This window comes from Nestor notabilis, unplaced genomic scaffold (assembly GCF_000696875.1).
Source record: "Nestor notabilis isolate BGI_N333 unplaced genomic scaffold, ASM69687v1 Scaffold33228, whole genome shotgun sequence".
Lineage (NCBI taxonomy): Eukaryota > Metazoa > Chordata > Aves > Psittaciformes > Psittacidae > Nestor > Nestor notabilis.
Window position 1 is genome coordinate 1 of NW_009939247.1, and position 27,749 is coordinate 27,749.

A 27,749-nucleotide genomic window follows, 5' to 3' on the forward strand; every position below is an offset into this window, starting at 1 on the left:
TATATATATATATATACACACTTGTCATTTTATTGTTAATTCTAATCAATGTAATTAATTTATAATTTTGTCATTGTATTTGGTCACTTGAGCATTTACATTATGCAGGCATTTACATTGCTCCTTTAATACCTTGTGGATTATACATTGTAGCTGCTGCTTAGTTTCTGCTTTAGGCAGTTCGTATTGCAGGGAAAGTACTGGTATACTGATAGCCCACTTTTCTTCAGCAGCAGCAAAACGTGTGTATTAAGCGTTCATTTTACATCAGCCAAGCATGTGAAGTTAGCCTGGAAATACATTTAAATTATTCTGACATGGCAGAAATCTGCTATCCCTTTTGATACAGTCTATTCGTGTGCTGATAACACATACCAAATCATGCTAGGCCCTGCTTAAAGCAGGGGGTTGGATTAGATGACTTCCAGACGTGCCTTTCAGCCCAAATTATCCTATCATTTTTGATACATATGATGATAGCATAAGGGATAACGGTGACAGTGATCCATGGCAGAAGGATCAAGGGTGTGAAATGTATTCCTATGGAGGAAAAACATAGCAATAAGGAAGAGGGGCTGTAGAGACAGGATCAGCTTCTTGCTCTGCTGCCACCTTTGCAGATTGTAGAAACTGAGGTCAAGTAAAACAACTTGGCTGTAAAACTGAAACTACAGTTTGGCAGTTGCATTAAGCTAACAACAAAGAATAGACTGCTGCCAAGGAAGGGGTCCCTGCTCTCAGCTGTGTGTTCCTGCCTTCACCTTGGTGGTGAAGTTGGTGCTCATGTGCTGAAGCATATTAGGAATTGATCTGGCATGAAGCTTGTAAGCTGCTGTATGGCTGTGTGATCGCTGGTGCCAGTGCAGATGAGAAGGTGACAATGTGCTGCTAGAGGCAGGGAGGCAGTTCTGCAGGCACAGCCGCTGTGTAATTTGGTCCCGGCTGTGCCAGCAGTTTGTTGCTTTGCGAGTGCTCGTGTACCTAACAGTGGTGCTGTGCTCAGGAGGAAGTGAGAGAAACTTACAATTGTTAGGTCCTGGCTGCAAGGAGTCCTCCTGCATTGCAATTCAGGTGATGGGATTTCTCATGGAGAGCCTGGGGAGTGGAGGAAGCAGGGCAGGAAGCAGTGCTTCACTCTCTTCCCAGCCCTTCCTCTCTCTTTCCGTAGAGATGCATCCAATATTGTGTTCATCTACTTTTCTAAGCTTTGGACCAGCCAAATGCTGGTGGGGATGTTCTTTCCCCACTGTTTAGTATGCTTCACAACAGAGGTGAACAAATGAAGGGCTTACCTAAATTTACATAGCTATGTGCAGAAAATTACAGTTCCTGAAATTTTATAGTTGATGCTCCAGTTCTCCATGAGGCAGTGTTGTTTGTGCAGAGAAAAATGTTCTCAAGACTATGTGCAGCAGTTCAACTTCAAGCATTTTACACATATTAAGAATAATAGCTCTAAGACTTGTGATTCTATCTACCTCCTAACTTTTTGATTAAGCTGCTTTCTGCCTGCTAGAAGATTTCCTGATGTTCCAGACACCCAGGAACTTTCAAACAGGTATAGAGTCTTCACACTGATGAGAAAAGTGATTGTTACAGAAAGCTTCTGGCAACATGAACTATCACATCTCATGTGTATACTCAAAAGAAATGTGTTGCTGATACACCAGTTCTTTTGATGTCACCTGCTTTATTTGAGTGAAGGATGACTGTCAGGAATGATGCAGAAACAGCAAATGTGGTGTGGTGGGGAGAATGTTGTAGTTCTTGTAATGCAGGCTGCTGTGTCAGTTTGTGGCCTCCAAATATGTGACCTTCCTGTTAACAGCAGTGTTGAATTCTGCTGGAGAAGGGAAAAGCATTGAAGTTTTCAGATAGCATGAGGGCAACATCTGCTTGTCACTGCTTGGAAATGAGTTCTTAACCCTGGAGAGGCTACTTGTGGTAGGGTAAGATGAGAGCGTTTAGACTTGCCAGTAGCAAGATTTAGACATGTAGAATACTTTGGAGTGACTAGATTTTTCTTGGATACCTTCATTTATTGTATATTTTAAGAAACAGAGTATACAAACACTAACAAGTGTTGTAGAGGCATTGTTGCTCCAGAATGACACAATCTGTGCTGTACCCTGGGTAAGGCTACATTGCCTGAGTCTCCTTCTTTTATGGAGAGATACTTAGAGGGGAGTGGGGGTTGCAGCTCTAAGTGTAATTACTAGTATTGGTGAAGGGTAAGTGTACAGGAATGGCAGTCTTGCTCACTGCCTTCTATAGGTGACAGTGTACAAACTTCCTCCTTTTGGTATCTGGAAGAAAAGTCCATAAATGGATGTGTAATTTTTGCAAGCTTCACCTAGGCTATTATTCTGCAGATAATGAAGTGCTGACCATCTTGCAAATGTGCTCCACAGTCCTTCCTCTGTTTTTCTGATATAACCATAGAAAGTTAGGAAATGCAGTGTTTCATGGTCTTGGCCTTAACTAGGAATCTGAGGCTTCCTGGAGAAAGTTAACAGCTATGGAAATCTGCTTCATTAACGTGGTGATTGAGAAGCAACCTTTGTTTCTTTATTTCTGCAGAACTAACTGATGTTCTGGATAGCACTAGGGTGAAGGCAAGGTATTCTGTATTTTGCAGTTAACAGAACACAGTCAATGTAATGCTGAAAGTTGGAAACAAAAAACAGTGGTATTAACAGATTGTGCCTCAACCTGATACAGGATGCAGCAAGCAGACTGCTTGGGCTCTAGCCGAAGGTTGGCTGCTTTCTATGCCTTATACAATGTTTGTCTTGCTTCTAGTGCCTTACTAGAGTGTGCTGTAAAAGGATTCAGGATGTGGTAAATCAGACACTTCCTCTTTGGTTTTTTGAAGACATGGTTCTTTAACCTAGGGAACTGGAATGGACCATATTGTCTCAAGGAGTATGACCGTTTGATTAACCTCTAGTGATTTGTGGCTGAGACACCTATGCCTGGAGTGGATGATGCTGCTAGAGCAGGTTATTCTTTTGCTCGTGGCTTTCTTCATTTGACATGAGGAGATGAATGGGAGCCATCTTTAACTTGCCATGTCCTTGGTTTCCCATTCTGGGGATTTTATTACAATGACTACAGAGAAAAAGTGGGGTCATAAAACTTTATTCCAGTGCATATAGATTTAAATGCTGTACACTGACTGAAAGTTCAGTGCCAATGTGTGAAGAAAATTCAAAATACATTGGTTTGTGCTTTGGTTTTAATAAATGTTTTCATATTTTCTTTTTTTGTAGCTTCTTCAGCAGCTGAAGCGATTAATATGTGACCTCTGCAGACTATATAATCTTCCTCAGCATCCAGATGTTGAGATGTTAGATCAGCCATTACCAGCTGGACAGGTAAATCAAAAAGCTGTGGGCACCCCCTTATTGCAGTGAAGGAGGAGTTTTTTCAACTCCAAGAAACAAGATGTTGGGAATGATTAAACCTTTTGTAAGGTAGGACGGAGATAGGAAGCACTGTTGCTTTATGGTGTTCCCAACCTGAATGTTGTTTGCAAATCCATTTAATAATGGTGTGATCATATTACACAACTTCTGTATGATGGAAAGGTGTGTATGTGATACCAGTGCTGTCAGTTTAATTCCCTCCTAAATACTGTTCAAGCCAGTCACTGCACATTCCTAGTGCTTCCCAATTTTTTTCTGAGAGGAAACCGTGATTATACACTGTTTACTTTTTCTTGAAGAGTGTATGTTTTTCAGTGTGCACTTGGATGAACTACTGTTGATGTTTTCCTTCCTTTTCAGTCCCTTGCAGAGACATGGGATATCAAGACCATATGCTACTTTGGATAGGGAGTATCTGAGGTGCCTTGTTTACTTTTTGTGCACTTGACAAGTTAAGAGTTATGAAGGGCTGTGAAATGTTCCGGTTAACTAAAATGTTTTGCATTGTGCTGAAAACAGAACTTGTAACTGGCAGTTAATGCTCTTTTTTGTATTTTTAGTAAGTTTGTGGTGTCTTGGTTTGCTTATACGTGTTAGGATGACAGGATTTCTAACGTGTACTGTAACAGATGTTTTCCCTGTGGTGACAGTACTATAGTAATGACAAATAACTTGCTTAATTTTGGTCACGTGCCAAATTGTAATCCTATGGGTCTTTTCCCTCAGCCACCCACATAGCAGTGCAACTGTAAGGCAATAGACCTGTAATACTAGGAAATAGTTTTGTTGGAGAGTCTTGCTTATGCTCTGAAAGTCAAAAACAAACTCATGCCAGATAATTTGCAAGTTAAATAAGAGTCACCTTAGTAAATCAGACCAATCCTCTTCATTTTCTACAGCGGTGGGATTCCTTCTTTGCCAAAGGAAGAGTAACCAGAGGATAAGCATATCAGAATGAATGCTCCTGAGAATTCCTGCAGCTCAGACCTCCTGAGCTTCAAGTGGCATCCTGAAATGGAAAGCCATGAAAAATGAACTCAATGTATTGTTTGGGTATTTAGTCGAATAATCTAGTAACAGTGGTTATAAGATGGTAGTAGTTGTTGTATGAGTTCTAAAGTTCATTGAGTTTTTGATTTTTAGAGGTCTGCCATGTACAGCTGTGACCTGATTTCACAGTTAAGAGATCATGAGTTATAACCGGCTTGACTTGCTTACTGCATTTGGCACTGGCTTAGAATAGGATATCCTTGTCTGAATCCTAACTTTCCACTTAGAACTTAATGTGCAATTAATAGTGACATTATGTTTATTTTTGCTTCATACAAGAAGTCTTTTCACTGTCATACTCCAGGAAAGCATCTTTGTGTGTTTTTCACATTAAACTTCAGTCCTTTGCAGATCTTGCTAAGTGTAACTTGTGTATCTAGTGCTTTCTCTTTGATAGGAGACTCTCTGAAAGAAAGGAGCGTATGCACAATTTATGCAGAAACTTCATTGTTGTATTGCAGAATGGAACAACAGAAGAAGTTACATCGGAGGAGGAGGAGGAAGAAGACATGGGTGAAGTATGTGTATATATGAGATCGTTGTCTTGATGTAGTATAATTCTGGCATTTCACTCTGCACTGGCTGCCTACTTATTAAGCCCAACTGCAACATGTAACCTCCCTAGAGTTCAACACAAAAGATAATGAAAAATTAGGATGTTTACCTTAATGTCAGCTTTCACTTCAACCACAAACCTAGTGAAATTTTCTTCTTAAACCTAGATCTCAGCTGTGAGGTACTTGGATACAGAGAATTGGACATCTGTTTGTGCTTTAGTCAAACAATGCATAACCTTGTGTGCCAAATCAGTAAGTCTGCATTGTTAACTCTTATTTCAAGCAGCATATGAACTGGCTCCAATACAACTGAAAGCGCCTCCCAAATTGAAGCAGACTGGCTAAGAGTAAATCAGTTTGCTGATTCATTAAACAGGTGAGCTAGTTTTTAACTAGAATACCTTGAAGGAAATGGAAGGACATCAGAAACAGACACACTAAACTTTAGGGGGCTTTTGTCACTGTCTGACAACACAGTGCTCCTTTTAATGAGCTTTTTACTGTGTGAGAACCCACCCCTTTGACTTACTTCTACAAAATGTCAGCATAGCTCCCGTATGCTTGCTTTTTAAACCACTGTAATAAATGGCCTTATTATAAGAGAGCTGTTCTGACTACTTCAGACTTAGGTTTTCAATGAAGGTGTGTAGTAAGAATGAACAACTCATTTTCTGAATAAAAGGTTTCCCTTTAGAAAAGATCTGAATGTTACCTGTGTTCTGGAATTAATTTGAAGCAGCCTGTCTTACAGCATATTTAGCCTGATCCAGACCACATGTGTTGGAACCAGAGTTTCTTTAAAGGTAGTATGTACGCTCCCATATCTTACTGCCACAAGGCTCTTGTTGCTTGCAAAATTGTAAGTAGCATTTTGCACGCTGTTAGGGTTATGTTAGACAAAAAAACTGTCCTGTCTGTCATTATTTATAAGCTGTCAGGTAGCATTGTGTATGGCAATCATATCTTCAACTTCTGATGTAGTCCAATTTCTAAACTGAAAAGCTTTTTACGGTTTGTAGGGCTACTGTCATTATTTTGAGAAACATGAGCATTTTAAAGAATACTCAGTTTAAAATCTGTTACAGTGTTATCAAAGGCACCACATGGGTGTGTTTCTTAGTACGTGAGACATCCTTGAGTTTGCATTTATGGCCAGGTTTTCCTGCCATGCAAACAGATGGTGCATGAAGAGTAGCCACAGGCGTGGTGGAGCAGATCTGATAGTTGTGTACTCAGAGTTTGCTGGTGTGGCTGCTGTGGTGCTTCATTTTTCATCTCGAGGTATTTACATCCTTCCCCTCCTCTCCACAAATAGCACTTGAGTCACCTTAGAGACAGTTGTCTCAAGTTCTGCAACAGGATAACCCCATCTCAGAGTGTAGGGTGGAAGATTTTTTAGTCTTAGTCTAGAGCTCGGGACTGTAGTGTTGGCTTGTGTAATCAGAATACTTGACTGCATAAATTTGTCTTGTATCCTAATTCCAAAATTGCTGCATCTAATCTTCAGCCAAAATTCACCTTGAAAGAAGTACATGTAGCTTTCTAATATTTAACTTTCTTGAGGGGTTGCTGTAGCCCTGCCAGGTATGTTAATCATTGTTTGCCAGCAGTGTAATATAGCTAGGATTCTAATTGAAAAAAAGAGTCTGCTCTTAGAAACATCTTGGAGACACTCTAGCTTTGCATACTTTTGGATTCTCAGGCCTTCTTCAAAATGCCTTCCTCTTTCCTACCTACATTAATGGGCTAATTCACTGTAATCTTAGCTTCTTGCAGAGGTGTTATTGTGCTTGGTTTTGTGACCAGAAGCATGTTGTGAATTTGAGTCTTCGCTTGTATTGTGAAGGCTCCCTACACTTCCAGTGAATAATGTTGGCCAGGAGAGTGAAGTTAGTGCAAAATAGAAATGGCATCCAACAGTTAGTAATACATAGAGCTGTGCAGTATGTGACTGTATTCCCCAGTGCCCTTGGAGGGGGCTTCATTGAACAAAGAGCATAGTTAAGTTATTTACAGTCAATTTTCCTTTATCCTGTAGGACATTGAAGATCTGGATCATTATGATATGAAGGAGGAGGAACCAGTTGATGGGAAGAAATCTGAGGATGAAGGCATTGAAAAAGAGAACCTTGCAATCTTAGAAAAAATCAGAAAAAATCAAAGGCAAGATCACTTAAATGTGAGTTACTGATTTTTATGGTTTTTCTTTGAAATAGGAATGGTTTTCAGCAAATAAAGCCTACTGTTATGCACCTAGACATACATTAATCTGTAGCTGACTTCCAGCATAAATAAGACAAACATCTCAAGTTATGGGACCTAAATAGCTCTTTTTGGTGAAGTTTGAATAGGCCAGCTAAGATTCCAAGGTCGTTTAGTAAATGGACTCATCTTTCATCAAAATCTTTGGCACAGGAAGTTAGTTGTCAGTCCATATCCCACAGAGGCACAAAAGCTACCTCAGAGCACTCTCATTCAGCCTAGGAGAATGCTATCTTAATTTATTTTGTCAAACTGGGTTGAGTTATTCTTGGCATTTTGGATGAGGAAGCATCTTTTAGCTTTTCCCTGGAGACAATTCTTACGTGTAAATCCAGGTTTCCCACTTGTTAACAATATTCAACTGCCTGTCTAATTTCTAGAGGTATCTATTTGGCTGTCCCTCTCTCTCGCTTGATGCCTTTGTTATCAACAGTAGTCCTCCTTATAGAATCAGCAGAAAGCATCTAGGTTGTAAGCATGACGTCTGTTGCTGAGCCCTTAGTAAAATAACAAATAAAGCCGTATATAAAATTAACTGCATTAAAAGTCATAGGCAACTCAATATAATTAGTTAAATCCAGGAGTTTGTGCTTTAAATCCATTTTATGCATGAGTTTTGTTTTTCAATAATACCTATGCCACGTGGAAATTATTGAAGGGTGGTTTGCAGGTTTTTTTGCCAGACATAAAACCAGGGGCCTTCAGCACCTCTGTAGTTTTATCATCACAGTTATCTGAGTTCTCCTCCTAGCAGGTAGTTGTAAAAAACCTGTTTGCTCTCTAGAGGCTTAGCAATGTTTTGTCACAAGTGCCAAGTTCCAGGGAAGCTTCTACTTCTCAAAGGTGCATGTAGGAGGGAATGATGTCATACAACCTGAATTTTATTAAGCCTGGCTTCCAAAGAAATCAAAACCGTTTCACAGAGGCTTCACATGTGTAATGCTTAAATTTTAATACTTCTGTTCACAACCAGTTTTAGGCCAAGGTAAGGGTTCTAAGATTTTTGTAAGTCACCTGTACAGAAAGAAGGTGCCTGAACTGCTGCCTGCTACCATGTGAGATCATAAGTTGTTACATGCTGCTTGGCAAGTCTGTAGACAGGTAGTTCATGTCCAGATATAAGATGAGCTATTCCTCATTAAGCCAGTAGTTGAAGATGTGAACAGTACTTAGGTACAGGGGAGGGACCTGTAACTATTTAGGGAAGAAATAAGGTTTAGGATCGATATGTAGGGAAGACCTGGATTTTTGGCCAAGGAGCCAGCTTTTTCTAGTTCTTACATGGGATTCCCCCTCCCCCCCCCCGCAATTATTTTCTAATAAGCCTAAATTGCACCTAAAAATTGTGTTAGATTCAAGAGGATTGCTGTTGTAAACCTCTTTTGATTTATAGCAAGAGCTCTATATATTCAAAGTGCTTGGGTCAAGCTAATCTTGTAAAACTGGATGTGCTCCTGAGAGATCTGGTTATCATAAGAATTTAGGGAAAAGGCTCCTTTAGTTAGCAGAGTCTTGACTATTTCTTGCAATGAATTGCTGGTCCTAAATAGTTTAGAAAAAACCCTTTTTCCTCTTAGTTAGTGACACTTTAACATGGAGAAAAGTTTTAGTTTGTAGCCATCTGCTTTACCAAGGAAATAAAATAGAAATCCTTCTGTCAGAGTTCTTCAACCACTGTCCCAGTGCTGTTCAGGTATGACTTGAGTGCAGACCTCTCAAAAATACCTTGGACTTATGTTCTGCTAAAATAGGCAGTATGAAATAGTGTGCTAGACGAGACTTTCATTTGTGTATGAATTCAGTAGTTTCCTACCAGGTTGTCTGAAGGAAAGTGTACAGTAAGGATCACCCTTCAAAAGTAACCCCAAACCAACAACAACAAAAAAAAAACCAACCCAAACTAAACCTAAACCTGATCAGCATTTCAATATTTAAAAGCAGGTAAACGTAAGGTGCCAAACTGCTTTTGCTGTACGGTCAAGTCTTAAAAGAGACACAGTGATCACTTACCGATTTTGTTTTAAACTGTGAACGTTTAAGTTTAGAAGATGCCTATTAAGATTCCATATATTTCTTTACTTACAACTCAGACCTCATGGTGGCGACTTCTTAATTACTAAAGAAAATAAATCCTCTTGCAGCCTGAAAGGCATGGGCTACCATCATCTAAAACTTAGGTAGAACTGGAAAAGTGTTTTTATAGTTTCAGTGGTTTTGCTTGGTGTGGAAAGCTTCTTAAACCTGCAGATTTCCTTTTGCTGTCTGTTTTTTCCCCATTTGACAAATACTGCCTTTCCTTTTGCTTTTTTTCCCTCCACATCTAGTGGAGCTGAAATGAACACTGCTGGTTTGCTGTTTGACAACAGCAGATTCAACTTACATAATAGCTGTTTCTCATGCCAAGACACTCTCGTTGATGCTGGTGCATAAACAAGGTCAGCTGAGTACAGGGAACAGGGTATTCAACTGCTGCTGAGGAACTGTGGCATTTTTGTGGGTCACCAGAAATAGCTGCACTGCTTAAGGAATTTCTCAAAGGACTTGTGAGGTTTTACTTTTAAGTGCTTGAGAACTGAAAGCTGGAGCTGAACTACTGACCTAGGAAAGAGCTAACCTAGTAGCACTTCAATGCCCCTTTATGCTGCCAAAACATGGGACTTTGAATAGAACGTTTTAAACATGTTCTAAGATAATATCCTAACATAGAGCAAAACTTAAATCTGTGCAGCCCTTCACAGAGGGTTTTCTCAGAGGGCTGTGTGAGTTCCACAGACATAAACATAGTGGCTAATCATAGTCTGCTTTTCACACAAACTACACAGCTCTTTTGGTATACTTTTGTTTCCTCAGCAGAGGAAAGTAAAACACACCCATGTTGTTTACACAGTTGATGTTGGAAGAGGGAGTGTGAAGCCTAGTGCTTTGACTAGTGCCCAGTGCAACCAGAAGGCTTCTCAGTTTCTTTACGTGTTCTTCGGTCCAAATCCATGGGTCATCCTCTCTCCCCTTGGCTAGAATGCAGGTTGAAGTTAGAGATGATACAAAAAGGCTTTTCCGTAGGAAAGAAGTGCATGCAGTCCTGTTCTCTCATGTTCCTAACAGTTTAAAGACATTTCTCTGCTGCTCAGGACTTTTGTCATAGGGATTTTTAGGGTTTGTGTGTTTTATAGTAGTTAAGAATATGCATCTACTAATCTTGTAAATGAGTTCTCTCCCTTGGCAGTATCTCAAATCCTACTCTTGCCGGCGTCAGGAAATATATTTGGCTTGTGGTGTAGCATGTAACTTGGAGCAGGAATTAATCCTCCTCTTAACATTGTAATAACTTGAAAGAACCACTTGTATACGGGGAGTAGGAAAAAGAAAGGTCTTTGAACTGGAATCATTAACTTCAAATATTTAACAACCTGCTGTTGCTTGCTTTTCAGAGGTCTCTCCCCACAGACATATTGGAGATTAATGCTTTTCTTATTTAGATAATGCTATTAGCTTTTTCCATTTCCTACTGAGGAGTTTATGCACTTTCCTCTCAAAGTCCTAAATGTCTCCACTTTCATCTTCAGCTTTTATGAAGTCTAAGGTGTCATTTCCATTTTCATTCTAATCCTTGAAGTATGAAGCTACCATAACTTTCAGGAATCAATGTACTTCTGCACAAATACTAAGGAAGTTCAGTGAAAATAGAGCAAAGTTGTATTTGTATTCTTTAGCTCTTTTGAGGTCACTTTAGGTTTTGTTTTATCATCTTGGGGAGACTCCATTTTTTTGTGTTTTGCTTTAGTAGGTTTTTTTTGGTCTTGTGGCTGAGTTATCTGAAATGTATTGTGAGTGAGGCAATTTCCTGTTTTGATGCATGACAGTATTTGTCAAAGCAGAGAGAAAAAAGGCAATTCAGGCTTTGGATTTAAAACTGCAGTGAACTGCACCCCCTACAATTCAGTTTAAGGAGCAGACTGTGGTTGTCTTTTGAGAGATGGAAGGGGAAAAGAAAAGGTCCAAAGGAGAAAAGCTGAGGCTGCAAAACCTCTTATCTCTGGAGATTTAGTGCAGCAGACAGCTAGGGCAGTGGCATTGCTGTGTTGCAGTTAGGTGTGCCCGACTGACCTGCAAACGCAGAAGCTCTGTTCTGAAGTCCTAGTTGTCTTAGAAGCTGCTGAACTGTTCTGTAAAGTATTTTACTCAAATGCATGTGTTTGCAATAAAATACTAAGGATAGAATCCCTTCTGAAAAATGTAATCCCTATAATACTGACTTGCATCAAAGTTTCATGTTTCTTGCAGTGGCACATGGCCTTAATGGGAAGAGTTTGAGAACAGGACAAGCTTGTAGTGATGCATCTCATGAATAGTTTTCATGCCCAACAGTTTTACTCTGGGAATTCCTGCACCAGGTATTTCAGTTACTTGCAACTCTCAGCAACTGGCACGTTACCTGCATAGATCTGTACCTCCTGTAGCAGGGATTTCTCCAGTTTATCTTGTTGTTGTCCTGGAGAACAAGTACGCTTGAACAGGAGAGGATGATAAAGTGAGACCTCTTGTGCCTGTTTACTTAACCAGAAAGAAGTCACCTGAGGCTTCTCTGGCAGCTGTGTTAACTTCTTCAGTTTACAGATCAAATGGCTATGCCTTTCTGCACTTGGAATCAACCCCAGGTTCCTGTCAGATCCTATGACTGACCAGTTATTTCTAAGGCAGTTGTGATTTTAATCTTGATCTCACAAGTGGAGAAGTGGGAGTTTTATCTCCCTTGGAGTGGTAAGTCCCACTTTTCCAGAAGGATATGCTCCATTATCTATATCCGAATTCAGTCTTCAAAGTTACACCTTGCATATAGCAAGTTACTGAAAGTTAAAGTTTTTTATTTTAGTGCCACTATAGTCAAAACTGAACTCATTGCTCAACTATATCACGCAATGGTGTGTTGCAAGTAGTACTCCCTTCTAAACTGCACTTTAACAGTAGCTGTAAAAAGCAAAAGTGACATCAGAATGAAGAGTTCATGTTTCAAAGCAGTGGTGTTTGGCATTAAGGTTACTATCAGGTATAGGAGTTAATATCTACAAGTTCCTCTTCAGCTTTGTCCAAGGGTAGTTAAGAACATGTAAAGTAAGCGCCTGTGCTAAACTTGTTAGGTTAAGCTTGCTAGCCTCTTTCTCTTGATCGTAGATTGCTGGTTTGCACTCTGTCAGTTCTTTAGAGTAGCAAGTTTAATTATCTGTAATACTGCTGTATAAGGAGTGGGCACCCCAACCAGAAAGTCTTAGGGAAGAAAGGGTGAAAAATACTGGTATAGACTAAATCTACTGAGGCTAGCTCACCCACACTAAAATTAACCTTTGTTTTTAAACACCACTTCGGTTTCTCAGCAGTTATAATGGCACAAAGGAGTATGTGGGTGTTTTAAGTCTGGGGTTTTAAATTACTACAGTATAGATGATACTTAAATTTTCATATGCAAAGGTGAGCTTCCAACATTATGTACAGGAATTCAGTAGCTTAATTTGATGAGAATAAAGATGCAATGAGGAAGCTAGTTTTCCAGAGGATGTCTTTGAGAATCCGAGTTGGTTTTAAATTGCCAGTATTTAGAGGTTGATATTCTGTGAAATATGTAAACCAGTTCCTTCTTTTAGTAAGAAATACAGCAGATGAGGCAAGGATATTGCACAGCCTGCACAGAAGGTGGCCAAAGTCTCAACACTTCTCTATGAAGTTTCCTCTGGATTCAACATATTGATGAATCTCAACCTTAACACTCAGTACAGGTCTGCAAAAGCACAGCCATTATGCAGGGAAATGGTGCTTAACAATGTGTTGTGTTAACTTAAGTGTGCTGCTTCCTTTTCCAGCCAATCTGCAAATAGTGTAAATAGTAGTAATCTGCAGATAACTTAAATGAATAACCAAACTTTTTTCTTTTTTTTTTCTCCATGAAACCTTTATTCACTTGGTGTTAAAGGAAGAGAAATTCTTTCTTTGTCTGATACTGCTCTATGGACAGGGGCTTAAGTAAACTGAGAAATGACTTCTCCGGAGCTCTGTCTTTATGCAGCTTTTGTTTAAACAGATTAAAGGAGTTGCCTTTTATTTGCATATTTAATTACAGAGTTTATTCTTCATACTGGCCCGTTAAGAAAAACTAGTGGAAATTCAGTAATCTGCATAATTAAATCTAGTAGAATATGAAAATGAGTAGACTAAAAGAATAGTCTGCAGATTATAGTGTGAAGCTAAACATATTATATGGTGCTACCGAATGGAGAAGACAAAGGAGTATGTGGAGGCTTTAGCATCAAGTAACTACTACTGATATTTAATCCTTATTAAGAAATAATTTGATCCTACAATTAAGACCTTGTAGAATATATAATATCACTGTTGACTTCAAGCAATCAGGGTGACTTTTCAGGTATTAGGCAATGGTCATAGCTGCTTCAGACTCCTCCTGAAATACTTCTCTGATACTTCTGTCCAAAAAGGATCTGTTGGTAGATAGATCTTTATCATAGTGTCTGAAAGAAAACTGAAAAAACAATTCTCTTCCAACATGGAGTAGAAAAACAGACCCCTAATCTAATCATTCAGTATTTAATATAGGGAAGCTGAACTTAACTTTAGGTGAGGGCTTTTTTGCTTTTGGTGGTAGGATTTTTGTTTGTTTTCATCTCTTTTTTCCAAAAATCTCAAATGTAAAATGGTATTTTGGGTGGAATATGTAAACAGGGTAATCATGTAGCATCCAAGGTTTAGTACCAAAATCTGTCCTGCTACTGCTGGCACTAAATTGGAGAGAGTACTCAAGGTACTTTTGGCGATCATGTTATTCTAAATAAGCACTTCAGTTTTGTAAGAGGGAAAGGTTCTGGCCTCACTTTAAAGCTCAGAAAATTGAGGCAAAATTTAATACCCAGGTCACAGAACTGTCAGCGTTGGGGATATATGCAGAATACATCCAGTGCAGCAGTTGTGGATTAAGTAGACATCAGTTACTTGGTAACTGGTGTGTTCATTAGTTGGTCAATAACTGGTATTTTTTGGAGACAATTATATTTTACATGCATGTCACTTTTTTTTCCTCTTCTTTTTCTTTTTTCTTTCATACTGTACCTCAGCCTGAAATATCAGGTTTAGAAATTATGTGCTATTTCATCACTTTGGGATGCTGACTAATACAGAACTGAGCTCTGAAAGAACAGAAGAGATTTGTGCCCTGGTTGCATAAACCAGAAGAACTATGCTAAATCACAAGAAATTATGTGGTATTTTCAGGTTTACTTCCTTTAGGCTTCCTCTGTGTAGGTGCTGGGTTTTTTTTCACTCTGTTGCACATAATAGTATCGCTTTTGTTCTGCATTTTCAAAGTATTTTGGTTGGTCCTACTGCATCCAGAAGCTGCTGCTCTGTGGAGGATACTTCCCAACTCCTCTACCTTTCTTTTTGTAACCAAATAAAAATACACTTCTGAGAAAACAGTAAAACCTTATGTGCAGAAGCTTGTTCTTAGCATTAGTCTTACTTTTCTTTTCAGTGCATAAGAGTAAAAGGTAAAAGGAAATATTTCCCTATTAGAATTATACTGTGGATCCATCTTGGAAATCAAAATGCTAGAAAGATTAAACTACTTTACAGAAACATTTGTCTGTTGTACCTTGATTAGAAATTTGTATCACCTATACCATGTAGTAGTATATATTAATGTGCTGCTTTAGAGCATCTTGTTTCTTTTGAGTAGTCTTTGCTCACTAGAATATGTAACTTTTTAGAAAACTGATTCTAATACAGAACCTTCTGGTTACTGTAACTTTATAATGGAAATAAAGCTGTTTGTAAGTACTACTTTTCACTTATTTGCAGTCTTTTTTTGTTTGTTTCAGGGTGCAGTCTCTGGGTCAGTTCAGGCTTCAGATCGACTTATGAAAGAACTCAGGGATATATATAGATCACAGAGTTATAAAACAGGTAAAATGCTTCAGATTTCCCTTAAAATATATTTTAAGTGTTCTCTTGACAAATACTTCCTGCTAATGCTGTGTTTTGTTGTCATATATATGCATATACATGTATGTGTATATATGTGTGCACATATATAAAAATACATAGATATATACATTACATAGAATCTTGTTATATAAAAGTGTATTGGTGGAGAGAAGGAAGTGAGGATACATCTCCTAAAATGTTCTTCCTTTTTTGTAATGCAAAACTTCATTGAGAATTAACAGACAGGTGTAATTCTGAGAATGCTCTTGGGGTGGGTGACTACAGAGAACAACTCAGGACTACTCCTGTGGGACTTCTTTAGGTTTCAAAGCTACCTGAAGTTCAGCTCTCCAGGTATATAGGGCTAAAGCTCTGACCACTACCACTAGTGGGTAGTACTGCCCACAAGGATAAGCTTGCTGTAGAGAGACTTCTGTTCAACAGCTGAAGGTTTTGTTGTTATACAAGATTTAACCTTAATTACACTGCTGTTACCGCCATTATTTTGTGATGGTGTTAATCTGATCCTGAGCTTCATGTATTCCTTGGAACAAGCATACAAATGGTAGTTGAAAACAAGCTTGTCTTTTAAATTTGTTTGCAAAACAAACACTGATTGGTGTTAGGTAGGTGGTTGGCTGTTCTATTTGCTCCATATTAGGGCGGTAGCTAAACAGCTCAGCTAAGGAATCAGTATATTGAATTGTCTGAGTGTCACCGTCCAAGAAATAGAGATAATACAGATTACAGGCAAGTTGTACTGTTGTGGGTCAGCTGAGTAGACAGCTTCGTTGCTGCAGCCAGGTATGAGAACCAGGATGGGAATCTTAGAAAATTAGTCTAAATTGTAATTCTCTCTCTCTCTCTCACTGAGCTTCTGCCATAGTTTGTTTCTAGTGATCTTAAATCTCACTCAGTGGCTATGGCATTTTAGTTCATGTGTAAAATGACAGAGTTGAAGAGACATTAAGCTCCTGTTTTGATTTGCCATATTTACCTTTAAGATAAATAGTTTTATGTGCTCAAGTACTGTGGACAGTGTCTGAAGTATAAATTTGATTAGGTAACCTAGTGTTGATCTAATGTAGCCTGCTTCTTTTAGGCTTTACTGCAACTGAGTGCTTGCCAGTATGCCCTAATCACCATCTGTCCAGCAAAGAATGGATTACTGGGACTAAGGAAGAGCCTAGAAATAGATCTGTGTTAGTCACATGGGATGCTTTACTGCCCATGTATGATCTTCAGGGTTTGTTTTTGTGGTTGGAACAAAGATTGGGTATAACAAATCTACTTGACTATAGCAGTGGTACTGCTGGAGTCACCAAGGAGCTGCTGTAATAGGTGTATTTAGAGGTGAGGATTTGGGTTCCTTAATAATGCCATTTCTTGGCTTTAGATTAATAATGAGTCTTAACTCATTGCAAAAGACTGAACTCCTTATGCAGGAAAGCATATCCTGATGAGGAAAAGTAAACCCTGCTATAAACTGCAAAGGAAGTTGAAGTATTAGAAGGAGTATGGTAACTTAATATTAGCTTATGATTTAGGAATATGTAAAATGGCTACAACCGGGTGCCTTTTCTAAAGCATGTTGATGAAGTGTCAAGTGGGGGTTGATGCTATAAAACCATGGCAATCCTGCTTTGAAACAGCATCCTACTGATACATTTATTAAATGTTGCCAGTAAATAATGGTGTTTGTTATAAAACTTACCTAGATCCACTCTTTATGGCTTCATTTGATCTTAGGACTTGAGAGTTTAAATATCAGTGCCTCTCCTTTGCACAAACCTGCTTGTCCAGCCTAGTTCTGTGTTTAGTTGTTAGATAACTGCCACCATGTGAGCAGGGGCATGGTAGATAATTGGCTTTTTTTTTTACATGTGATCTTTTTCTGAGAACTTGCTCCATGGTCCATTTTTCCCTTAGTTTAATTTCTTACTATTAACACACAAAGGGAACCATTGTGAAACTTAAAGGTTCTGGTAACTGTTGCAAGGTAATTTAACACTGTTTTCATTTTTGCTAATATAAGCCAGAACATCTAAGGCTGCTGTTCAGTTGCGTAAGAACCACTTTAGTTAGGATATATGAAGTTATATATTTTCAGGATTCACAATAGGACAACACTGGGGCTTCTGAAGTGAATAATACTTGTTATAATAGTCCTTTATTTTTTTTCTTTTCTGTTAAGCTGTTTTATTAAAAAGTAGCATTAAAAAACACTGTCAAGACTTCAACTATGGAAGTACACTCAAAGTAGAGTCCATTTTGGAACTGAAGCTCCTTTAGTGATTGAAAGTTTTGCTTGGAGTTCAAGCAAAAGATGACAACCAGCTTGCTGCCAACAGGCAAGTTGCTTATCTACCTGGAAAACCTAAGTGAAATACCACCCTTAAGATCAAAGAGAAAACCATTTTCTTATGAGCTAACAGAAGTAAAAAATATTCCAGTAGGTTAAGATATTTTGCAATAAATTAGACAGTTTCATTAACCTGTTTTCATAATAAGAGTCACAAGTTCTCCAAATGAAGATTATCTCATTTCCAAATATAAAGTTGGAGATTTGGTTAGTTCACATGGAAGAATTCACAAGGGTTTTAACATAGTTGGGGGTTGAGGGTGGGAGAGAGGAGGGAGAGGGAGAAACAAAGAATTTGGAGATACTAAAGGACATATTTTCTGTTCAGCTCTTTATCAGCTGTGTTATTCATACATAGTGACTTCAGCTCACTGCTTTATCTGAAGACTGTATGGGCTTTACTTCTAGTTGTAGTAAAGTTGCAATGAATAAGACATTGCCTCTCTCTGTTTTAGAAGGAGTTTTTTTCTTCCTACCTTTTCATCTCTTAAGTTTTTGCTTGCTTCATGGTTCTGTGTGCTTGCTTTTACTTCCATCACATCTATGGATGGCCCTCTGCCTAAATTAAGGAAAAAGTATATAAGCTGGTTCCAAATAACACCCTTTGACTGTTAAAAAACCCCACCCCACCCCTGAACTTTGGACAGTGCTGTTAACAAGCTTCTGTACCAAGGCACAGAGCAACCCCAGTGCTGCTGTTCATGAGAATATAAAGATACTATTCAGCTCAAAATGTAGATGCTTGAAAGGCTGATTAAGTAGCTTGCTGTTCTTTTAAGGCACATCTTGTCAGTCCTGAACTCATTTGTGGCACTGTGATAAGGAGAAACAAGCATGGTTTCTCCACCTTGTTTACTGAGTTTTGGAATGCTTTAGAAATAAAGGTGCCTGGACAACTTGAAATGTCATCTGTACTCCCAGTACTAATGCTTAAACATTTCATCTGCAAGATGATCTACTCTAGAATAATAAACCTCAGACATGAATACTGTAATTCCCTGGAGAGAATGCAGTGACTGCAGTCTGTTGCTGGTGGAGCCTTCAGAAATCCTGGGCCTATTCCTCAATTACATACATCTTCCAGATAGTTACATCAGCAACAGATATGCTGTTAAATACTAGCCCAGGTCACAAGTGTCATCATAGTTGTTTAGTGTGTATGCATGAACAGTCTGTGAGGGAAGAGATAAGGCTTTTGAACATCACTGATAGTATTTTCTAAACCTTGTCTGATGGTTAAAGATTTTTTGTTCCTTCCTGGGCTGCTTGTGAACTCCTGCAGAGATGAAGCTTGCATGTACAAGAAAACGGCAGGCAACCTTTCATCCTTCCCTTGAGTGAAAGGTGTAACTTGTTTTAGGTGCTTAAAACAAATAGACCATTGAAAATCACCAGCTGGCTTCCAGAGACAGCTGTTCTTTTAGTGCATCTTTCTGCCTTCTTTGGTCAGCTGTTGGGAAGGTGCTTCATCCAATGCAGCATCTGCTTTTCTTAGATTTCTCCTCCACGCACTGTCCAGCGTCCTGTCCTGGGGTGCCAATACTGACGAGAACCTGGGAAATAGACACGGGTCATGCTGCGTGCTCAGACTGTGTGTTAAATGTTTTAAAGCATGTTGGTCCTGTACTGGGCGTAAAATATACCGAGTACTAAGCAAGCTGGAGTTGTAGCTGTGGAAAGTTCCAAGGGGAACTGGGAGGGAAGGGAATGGTTAGGTGTTAGGAAAACATTTTGATTCTATGTGGATTTTCTTTCTATTAGAAGTGAAAGAACTTGCTTCCTTATAGTTGCTCAGAAATGCTTTTGCTATTGGAGGAAGGATGTGCCTCTATCAGTATCTCAGTATCTTATCTATTGCTTACATCTTCTGACAGTAGTTGTACTTAAAAGCAAATAATGTTTTTGCTAAATTTTACCTTGTTAAACTTCTAGTGTGTAATTAATTCTGATATTTCTACAGGGATATATTCAGTGGAACTGGTAAATGACAGCTTGTATGAATGGCACGTTAAGCTTCTAAAGTAAGTTACTGAAGTTTTGTCATACTCTGAAAAATCTGTTTCATGATTGCTTCAGAGATTCTTATCCTTGACAAATGAAAAGCTCTAGCCAGAGCACATAGAATAGTGTGTGGTGGCTACAGTTCTGGTACACAGAAATGTGTACAGAGATTGAACTGGAGTAACTGAGCTGGCAAAAAACCAAACCCCCTTTGCATAGCCAACTCAGTGTGTATTACCGTAACTTTAATTTCTGTTCAGTTCTCTTTCCAAAATGACTCCAAAATATGAAACTTAAAGTAATGAAATCTTTTTCCAGAGCTTTTGTCTGGAGGGTTTTATTTTGGGGTTTTTGTTTTAATTTGAAGAAAATGCAACTTCTCATTTCATTCAAGAAGTGAAAAGGAACAGAACTGTCTTAGTGTCATTAGTTCTTCATCTCTACAGTTGAGCAGACACATAGGACTGAAACTTTTAGGTATAACATAGTTATGACTCATAACTTGTCTTCCTTTACGTACTGCTTTTCACTACATGCACTAGATAAATCGTTTTGTTGTGGCCAAAGTCCAATAACTTTAATTCTAGAGCTATTATATTGAAGTAATTCCTGGTAAGGGTCATCTGCCATCAATCCTACAAGATAACCTGTAGGAAGAAAATGCCTGTCCAGAGTAGGATGGTAGCAAAATATGGAAGGTTCAGATAGGTCATGGTGAATTAAGGACATAAGCTGTTTCAGCACAATAATTTACCTGCCTATAGGAACTGTTGCCTTGTCCTAGTGGTAACACTTGAATGACTGTGTCACCAACTGCTGAAATAAAGGCTTTTTCCCCTTAGTGTAATGATAGGCATGGGAACATTTTGAAGCTGAAAATGGCAGCAATGACGTGTGTAAGAAAAATCTGTGCCATATTACAGGACGCCTTGTCTATTGAGCACTTCAGTAACAAAGTGCTCAAAGCACTGTGCAGTGATTTGAAACCTCTTTTCAAGTGCTGGGAACAGATCTGACTTTCTGCTTTCAAGAAAGACAAAATGGAGTGCATGCAGCAAATGGCTTCCAGGATGACTAAAGAAGATAAGAAGTACTGTGTTTGTTTACCCAGCAAAAAGCATCTCTAAACAAATGAAATGTGTGCAGACTATATAAGGGGGTAAATGTTAGAAAGAAAAGAGTGCACTTGATTAAGAAACTGTATTGTTACTAGAACAAGTAACGCTGAACTGGCCTAGTACAAGCTATGGCTGGAAGTTACAGGTTTCTAAGCATTGGGAGATTCTCTTCTGAATCAGCTTCCCATTGGTAGGATGGGGACAAGCTGCCCATTCTGCAATGGGATCTAACAAGTTTGTGGTTTCACTTGTAGCAGAGGGTTGGATTTGATAGGCCATCAATCCCTTTAACATATGCTTTAGGCTTGCAGCAGACATTTTTTGACTAGTCTCTTTTAAAAGCTGCTGGGGTGTCAGAGCCTGGGTGGAATTAACCCACTAGTGTCTGAGTGTCTGGGCTGCTCACCACCAGTGTTTTGCAAGAAACAGCTGATGAAACTCTGGTGAGCAGAAGCTGCTGGGTTTAGTACTTGTGCTCATGCAGATTACTTTTAACAGTTGCTGTGGAACTATGATCACATAAAGTAAAGGATTTACTAACTGTGTACTGAAAACTAGATCACTGCAGTCTTCCTGTTAATTGTTTTTTTTCTTCCCCCTCTTGTTGGAACATACATTTCCAGTGAACTGAAGAGAATTAAAATTGCTGTTTTCAAATAAACAGGTTGCTTTGTGCTAACTATAAAAATATATATGACTCTGTATGTAACTATAAAAATAATATAGCATTGGGAATGTAACGTGTTGAATCAAGCTTTCAAGCTGATCTCATGGCAAAGTATTTACTTTGTAAAAAGAGCAGGAGTTTTTTACAGTTCACCTTAAATTACAGTTTGTAGACTACAAATACCTGAAAGAGCTATTTAAGAGAGAGTAATCACTGTTCACAGGTAGTGAAACTATTAACTTCATCCAGGGTCTCAGCCTACTTCTTTTATAGGGTTGATCCTGATAGCCCACTGCACAGTGATCTTCAGGTCTTGAAAGAAAAAGAAGGTGTAGAATACATTTTACTCAACTTCTCTTTTAAGGTATGTGTCCATGGGAAGAAATGCTCCGGTTAAATTTGTACCTTACAGTAGAAAGTGACTTAAATGACCTGTTACGTGGGTGAAGATAGAGCTGTAGCATTAAAAAGAAAAAAGAAAAGCCACTTTCTTTGCCACTAAAGCTTCCCAGTACTTGCTTTTGAGCCAGTGCTGTGGGAAAGTGATTTCTACAGAACTGAAAACTTTTACTGCTTTAAATCTCATTTGCCAAGTAAGGTGGCTGAAATACTTCCTGGTTAGGAAAGCAGTGTTATAAATAAATATATTTCTTAACCTGGTTTTTGTTATGCTTTTCAGGATAACTTCCCTTTTGATCCTCCCTTTGTGCGAGTGGTATCTCCAGTGCTCACAGGAGGGTAGGTTTGAGCTGCCTCATAGTAATCTTACTTTGTGGTGAAAATGTTGTGACTTGGTATCGGTTGGTTGGGTTTTCAGGGAAAGTTTTGAGACTCACATAGAGACTTCAATAAATTTCCCCTAAATATGTACCTGAGCTGCTACAGACCATGAGTTTGGTCAAAAGCTCAAAGTGTTATGTGGAGACTTGTTTCTCAAGCTTTCTGACAAACAGCTGGGCAGCTGGGTGCAATTTCTCTTGGAATTGCTTACTTTGTGTCTAGCTTTGAAAGACTGTGCCTGCCATGATGTTCAAGAACTGCTACTTCTCCTATTGTAGAGTGTTTTGAGTTGGTCCTTCGAAGTGTTCTTGGTCCCTGTGTTGCCTTAAACTGTGGTCTTAACTGACTCTCTTGCTGGTAACACTGCCATAAAGTTTTAGTCAAAAACATCCTCAAATGTTAGCCCCAAAATACTAAATTTGATCAACACAATGCTCCATAAGTCATGTAAAATATTTGAAGTACTGTCTGTGGCATGGGAACTTGTAGATATCCAAGGAGAGTAAATTAAATTTGCCTTTTAAGGCTTTTATGCACCTCCTGCTGACAGGAAATTATACCTGTACATTTGAAAAGGCAGTCTGTGATACCTGGTGCTGATTCTGATTTGATTTTAATTGCTATGTGTCTTTTTGGCATTCAAATAAGGGTTAGTGCAGGTAAATAGTGTTCATGAGGGTTGCTGCTACCCAGAAAGTGAACAAGCAGTGCCAGACACCAGAAAACTCATTTGGATTCTGATTTTCTTGTACTTGGGCTTCTTTGGAGAATGAAAGAAAGAATGCCCCAGCAGGTTCGCAGTGATTGTTTCCCTGTGAATGTTGTATACATCTATGTTGTGTAGTTAGCAAGGGAAATTAGCGTTGTTAGACCAAAAAGAAATATAATCTTCTTTGTCTAAGTATAATATGTCTAACTAGGTACAATATATTACTGGTTAAAGGGCATTTCAGCTTCATGTGAACAAAAAATTTACCAAACTAGCGTGCAAGAGCTTAAAGTGCTGTGAAGAGTTTGAGCTTTTACCAACTGTTGATGTCAAATGTATTTTCTTTCATGTCTGTTTCTAGGTATGTCCTAGGAGGAGGTGCATTATGCATGGAACTTCTTACTAAACAGGTGAACACAGGTTCTGTTATCTGGATGATAACAAATAGGTGTTTCCCCTGAGATGAAGAATCCCTGTGTGGAATAAATTATACACTCCAAAGGAAACATGGTGGAATAAACCTCAGTCACACAAGATTTGCCTTGCTGATCTTGTGAGAGCCTCTTTTCTGCCTCGGATGGCTTACAAGAGGTCTGAGGAAGAGGCAAGCAGTGAGAGCACATCAACTTTGAGTTCTCAGAGTTTCTGGGAGGAAGCCGGTGTAGAGAGTGAGTTCTGAGGAGCAAGACACATTGCTTTCTTCTCCAGAAGCTTCTGGTACTGCACCAAGTCAGCTCTGGAGAAGTGAGGAATGCAGAAGATTCTAGGCATAGATGACTTTTGTGTAGACAGTGATTGGTTTTCTTTTTAAAATGAGTAAATGAATGAAGTAACTGTTCACAGGCTCTGGCAGAAACTTTTGTGAACCCTGGAAGGTAAACAATGCCAGAGATAAACAGTAATTTTCATGGGACAGAATTGTCAGAGCTCACTGAATGGCTTCATTAGACAGCAGTCTTTGCTGCTGCTTCCAAGAAAGTAATTTCTGTTGCGATGTTGCTGAAAATGTGTAAATGCTGTAATAATGGAGCTGCTCTTGTGGCTGGCTGGCTGGCTGCGTTTTGGAAATGTGTGAATCAGCCTTTCCGTGTTTCCTACAAGTTCTTAGTAGTAATGCTGTAATATCACTTTGCAGATTTTCTCTGTTGTTAACTGAAAACAAGTACTTAAAACTAAAACTGGAGTTCAGAAAAAAAAATCCCAAAGCACACATCCCAAAATCAATGGGCAAGCTGAGCAAAAGAAGCAAGTACATGTTACACAGAAGTATTTCCTTCCTCCCTCAGGGCTGGAGCAGTGCCTATTCCATAGAATCAGTCATCATGCAGATCAATGCCACTTTAGTCAAAGGAAAAGCCAGAGTACAGTTTGGAGCCAATAAGGTAAATATGCTATCTTATATCCATTACAGAAGTTACTGTTAGGCTTCCATTTCTTTGCTGGCATGTATGGAAGATGCTTAATGACAGAATTGTCATTGCAAATATATTTGCATTTTGATTTATCTTGATATCTGGTGCATGTGTGAGTATTTTATTGGCAGTTAACTCTGAGCTTGTTAAGAAATGATGAACATGGGAGGATAAAACCTTGGGATGGGCAGGGTGTGTAAGCAGTTAGACTTGCACTATCCCTGTACTGGCAAGGTGGGAAGGAAGTGGTATCAGAATTGGGAATCAGGAGGATTTGGAAATTCCAGATCTGAGAAGGGCTATAGATGACATCCTGGCTGCCAGGATTGCATATGCTGATATTAAGGAGTTCTCCTCCTTTTGCTGGACCAAACACCTGCAAAGTTTCATGAGAGGGTGAAAAATAATACTATGCAAATCCCGAGCAAGCCATTCAAGCATTAGTGGGAATCATAATTCAGTTCAAGTGGGTGTGCTGGTAATGGGCCATAACTTAAAAGACTTTAAAGTACTAAATGCTGTTTTCAAAGGATGTTTAAATATTTAAGTGAATGAAACTGTCACTTGAATGCTAGTTTTTAAGTACTGATCCAAGGATAGTGACCTAGGTAGGTAAGATATTATGATCACCATTCTGTCTAACCCAGTAACTGGTCAGCTGAGCAAGACAGATTGCCTGAAGCCTTCATTCCAGTTGCTCAGGTTCTTAACTTTCTGATAGAGGGGCCTTTCCAGCAGTAGGGGTGTACAAATTACTATCATTATGATGGGGGAGAAATGAGGAAAATAAGGGTATTTGTTTTGAAAATCTTGTGTTTTAAAGCCAGGAATGTTGTAACACTGTGCAAGGTTTTTATTTGTAAGTCTGCTATAGCATTTCTTGATAGAACTGTTTTTAAGCCTCACGTGTCTGGCTACCAGTTTATGTTAGGGTTTTTTTTTTTCTCCTTTCAGAATCAATATAATTTAGCAAGAGCACAGCAGTCCTATAAGTCACTAGTACAAATACATGAGAAAAATGGTATGTACATTCTTTTGATTTTTGTTCTTTTCTGCACAGCAACCTGGGAAATTGGTATTTGGCCTCAGTAAAACTTCTAAGTGCCAGAGTGTCTTACGTCGGCTTGGAAAGAACATAAATGGTGTTTTCTTCTTCTCATCTTGCGCTAGGAAGACAGTAGTGCTTAAAGTAACTTGACTAACAATCATTGCAACTTTTCCAGCTTATGAAATGTTCCATGTGTTCCTACTGTCTTTTGAAAGGTAGCTCAATTTTGTTTTCAGCCAGCTGGTCTAGGAGCTTTACTGTTACTGGAGCTTTCAGAGTGTCGTAGTGCCCTGAAGGGCTTTGTTTCAATGCGGCAAGACCTTGTAGTAATCATTAAGGAAGAGATAAAGTTGAAAGAAAGACCAGAGGTTTAAAAAATACAAAAAGTCCAAGTCAGGTGCACAGGCTGGAAAACTGTGCAATAGAAATGGGAGACGCATTTATTGTTCTATTTAAAGCCAGTTTATGGTCTTTCAGCTGCATGAAACAAGTATTCAAGTGGTTCAGGTATAACTGTGTTCATTGTGCCAGGACGAGGCGACGACAAATGACCTAAGGCTTTAAAAGGTTTAAGTGGCTTGTATGTTATGTAAAAGCAGTCAGCAGAACTGTTACCCTGGTGTCGTGATAGAGAGTTAGTCCAGTTACCACTTCTGTGATATTCTGTAGTCCAGGTTGGACACACTGTCTTCTGGGAATTCATGTTGCTTTGAACATGAGTATATTTCAGAGTGGCTGGATGTGAGCACCTCAGTTTCCCTACCTGTAAAACTGAACATCATGCCTTATCTACTGGGGGGAGGAAGATCAAAGAGGACAACTTTAAAATGCTTTCCAATTTTATGGTATTTTGAGCTTAACATTAACTGAGTCTTTTGGTTTTTTAGTTTGCTACAAAAGCCAGCATGGTGCTCTGTTTACTTTTAGCTATGTGCTAGCCTTGACTGCAGTGATTACTACCATGTCACGAGCTGTACACAAAGCATGCACAGCATTTGTTGCTGCTGCAAAAGGTGTCTTTTTGCTACCTGTTCTCTGGGACAAAATAAATAGGTCCTGTATTCACTGTACAAAAAATTTTTACAGTAGTGGCTGGTAGAATTAAGATTGGAGATCTTTAGAGGTGACTAAAGAAAACCCCTGTGCAAATTTGATCAGGTGTGATTCAACTGCTAAACATGCCAAATCCGATCAGGAGACAAAATTATTCAACTGGCATTTTTGAGCCTAGTGCTACAGCAAGACTTGCAGAAGTAGGATGAACCATTCAAATGCTTGTAAATGCCTAGCTCTTCAGTATGGGAGGTGGGATTTATAGACAAGTATCCCAGTGCAGTCATGCTTGTATGTCTGTGTGTTAAATGGCTTGAAGACTTGGAGTTACCTGTATTCCATTCGGTTTTGCTACAGCAACTTTCCTCCTCTGCAGCTTCTTCTGTTGATGTCCAGCTTGTCCACCTCAGGATAGCTGCTGCCACAAAAAAACCCAGACTTGGAAGTACTTAATTTTCACACCCACAAACTGGGTGTGATCCTGGAATACGCCACGTGCTTTATCTCCCACTGCAGACCACTACCATTTTGGGCACTGGGTCTTGCTGAGCTAACCTTCTTTAAGAGGGAAGGAAGGAGGCAGGTTTTAGAGGTCCATCTCCCAGAAATGGAAAGTGAGATGGTAAGACTGTCCTGACATAGTGATGTCTGTACCTAACACATGTCTCTCTTCTCTGTAGGCTGGTACACTCCTCCAAAAGAAGATGGCTAACGTTGAGGACTGTTGTATACATGGACCAATGTCAACAAAACAAGCTCTTTTTTATGTTTTCCAACACACAGACTCAAGCTACGAGTGCCCCTATAACAGCTGTACTGAAGACTTTAGCTATTAGATAAGTTAGTGGATAATCTGTCAACTGACACATAAAGTATAAGTTACAGCCTTACCATTCCGCTCTTAAGTATCTGGACTGAGCAGTTTGGGCCTTTACCGTATTTGTTCTTATGGATTAAGCATATTTGGGCCATGCCCTCCCTTCTCCCTTTTTTATTTGAAAGCATAAGCTCCCTACAGCAGGCTACCGAGTTACTAAAGATCATTCAGTAGGAGTGAGTTGTTCGACACACTTTTGTGTATTTCTTACCTTTTGCAAAATGCAGACTGCAGAGACTTGCATTGTATCGTTTCATTTAAAGCCAAGAAGTTTAATACCTTTGTTTAACACTGTTTTAGGAGATGTCAGGTGTTGCAAATCACAGTAGGTTTTTTTTTTTTTTTTTTCTGGACTAAAATGACAGCATTTGTAGTATTTCCAAATTAATGATATAGGAAGAACACATGTATGTTAAGTCATTAAACATTTTTCATGGCTGTA

General features: G+C 39.0%; 1 protein-coding gene across 1 annotated transcript; it reads left to right on the forward strand.

Moving 5' to 3' along the window:
* Positions 1–3,272: 3,272 nt before the first annotated feature.
* On the forward strand, positions 3,273–27,749 carry UBE2Q2 (ubiquitin-conjugating enzyme E2Q family member 2; the record flags this gene model as incomplete). Its single annotated transcript, XM_010019756.1, has 11 exons — positions 3,273–3,377; positions 4,940–4,996; positions 7,074–7,214; positions 15,175–15,259; positions 19,603–19,663; positions 21,702–21,792; positions 22,108–22,166; positions 23,279–23,327; positions 24,204–24,299; positions 25,284–25,350; positions 27,111–27,749. Coding segments are annotated over 11 exons (843 nt in total), but the record flags the coding sequence as incomplete, so codon positions are not given.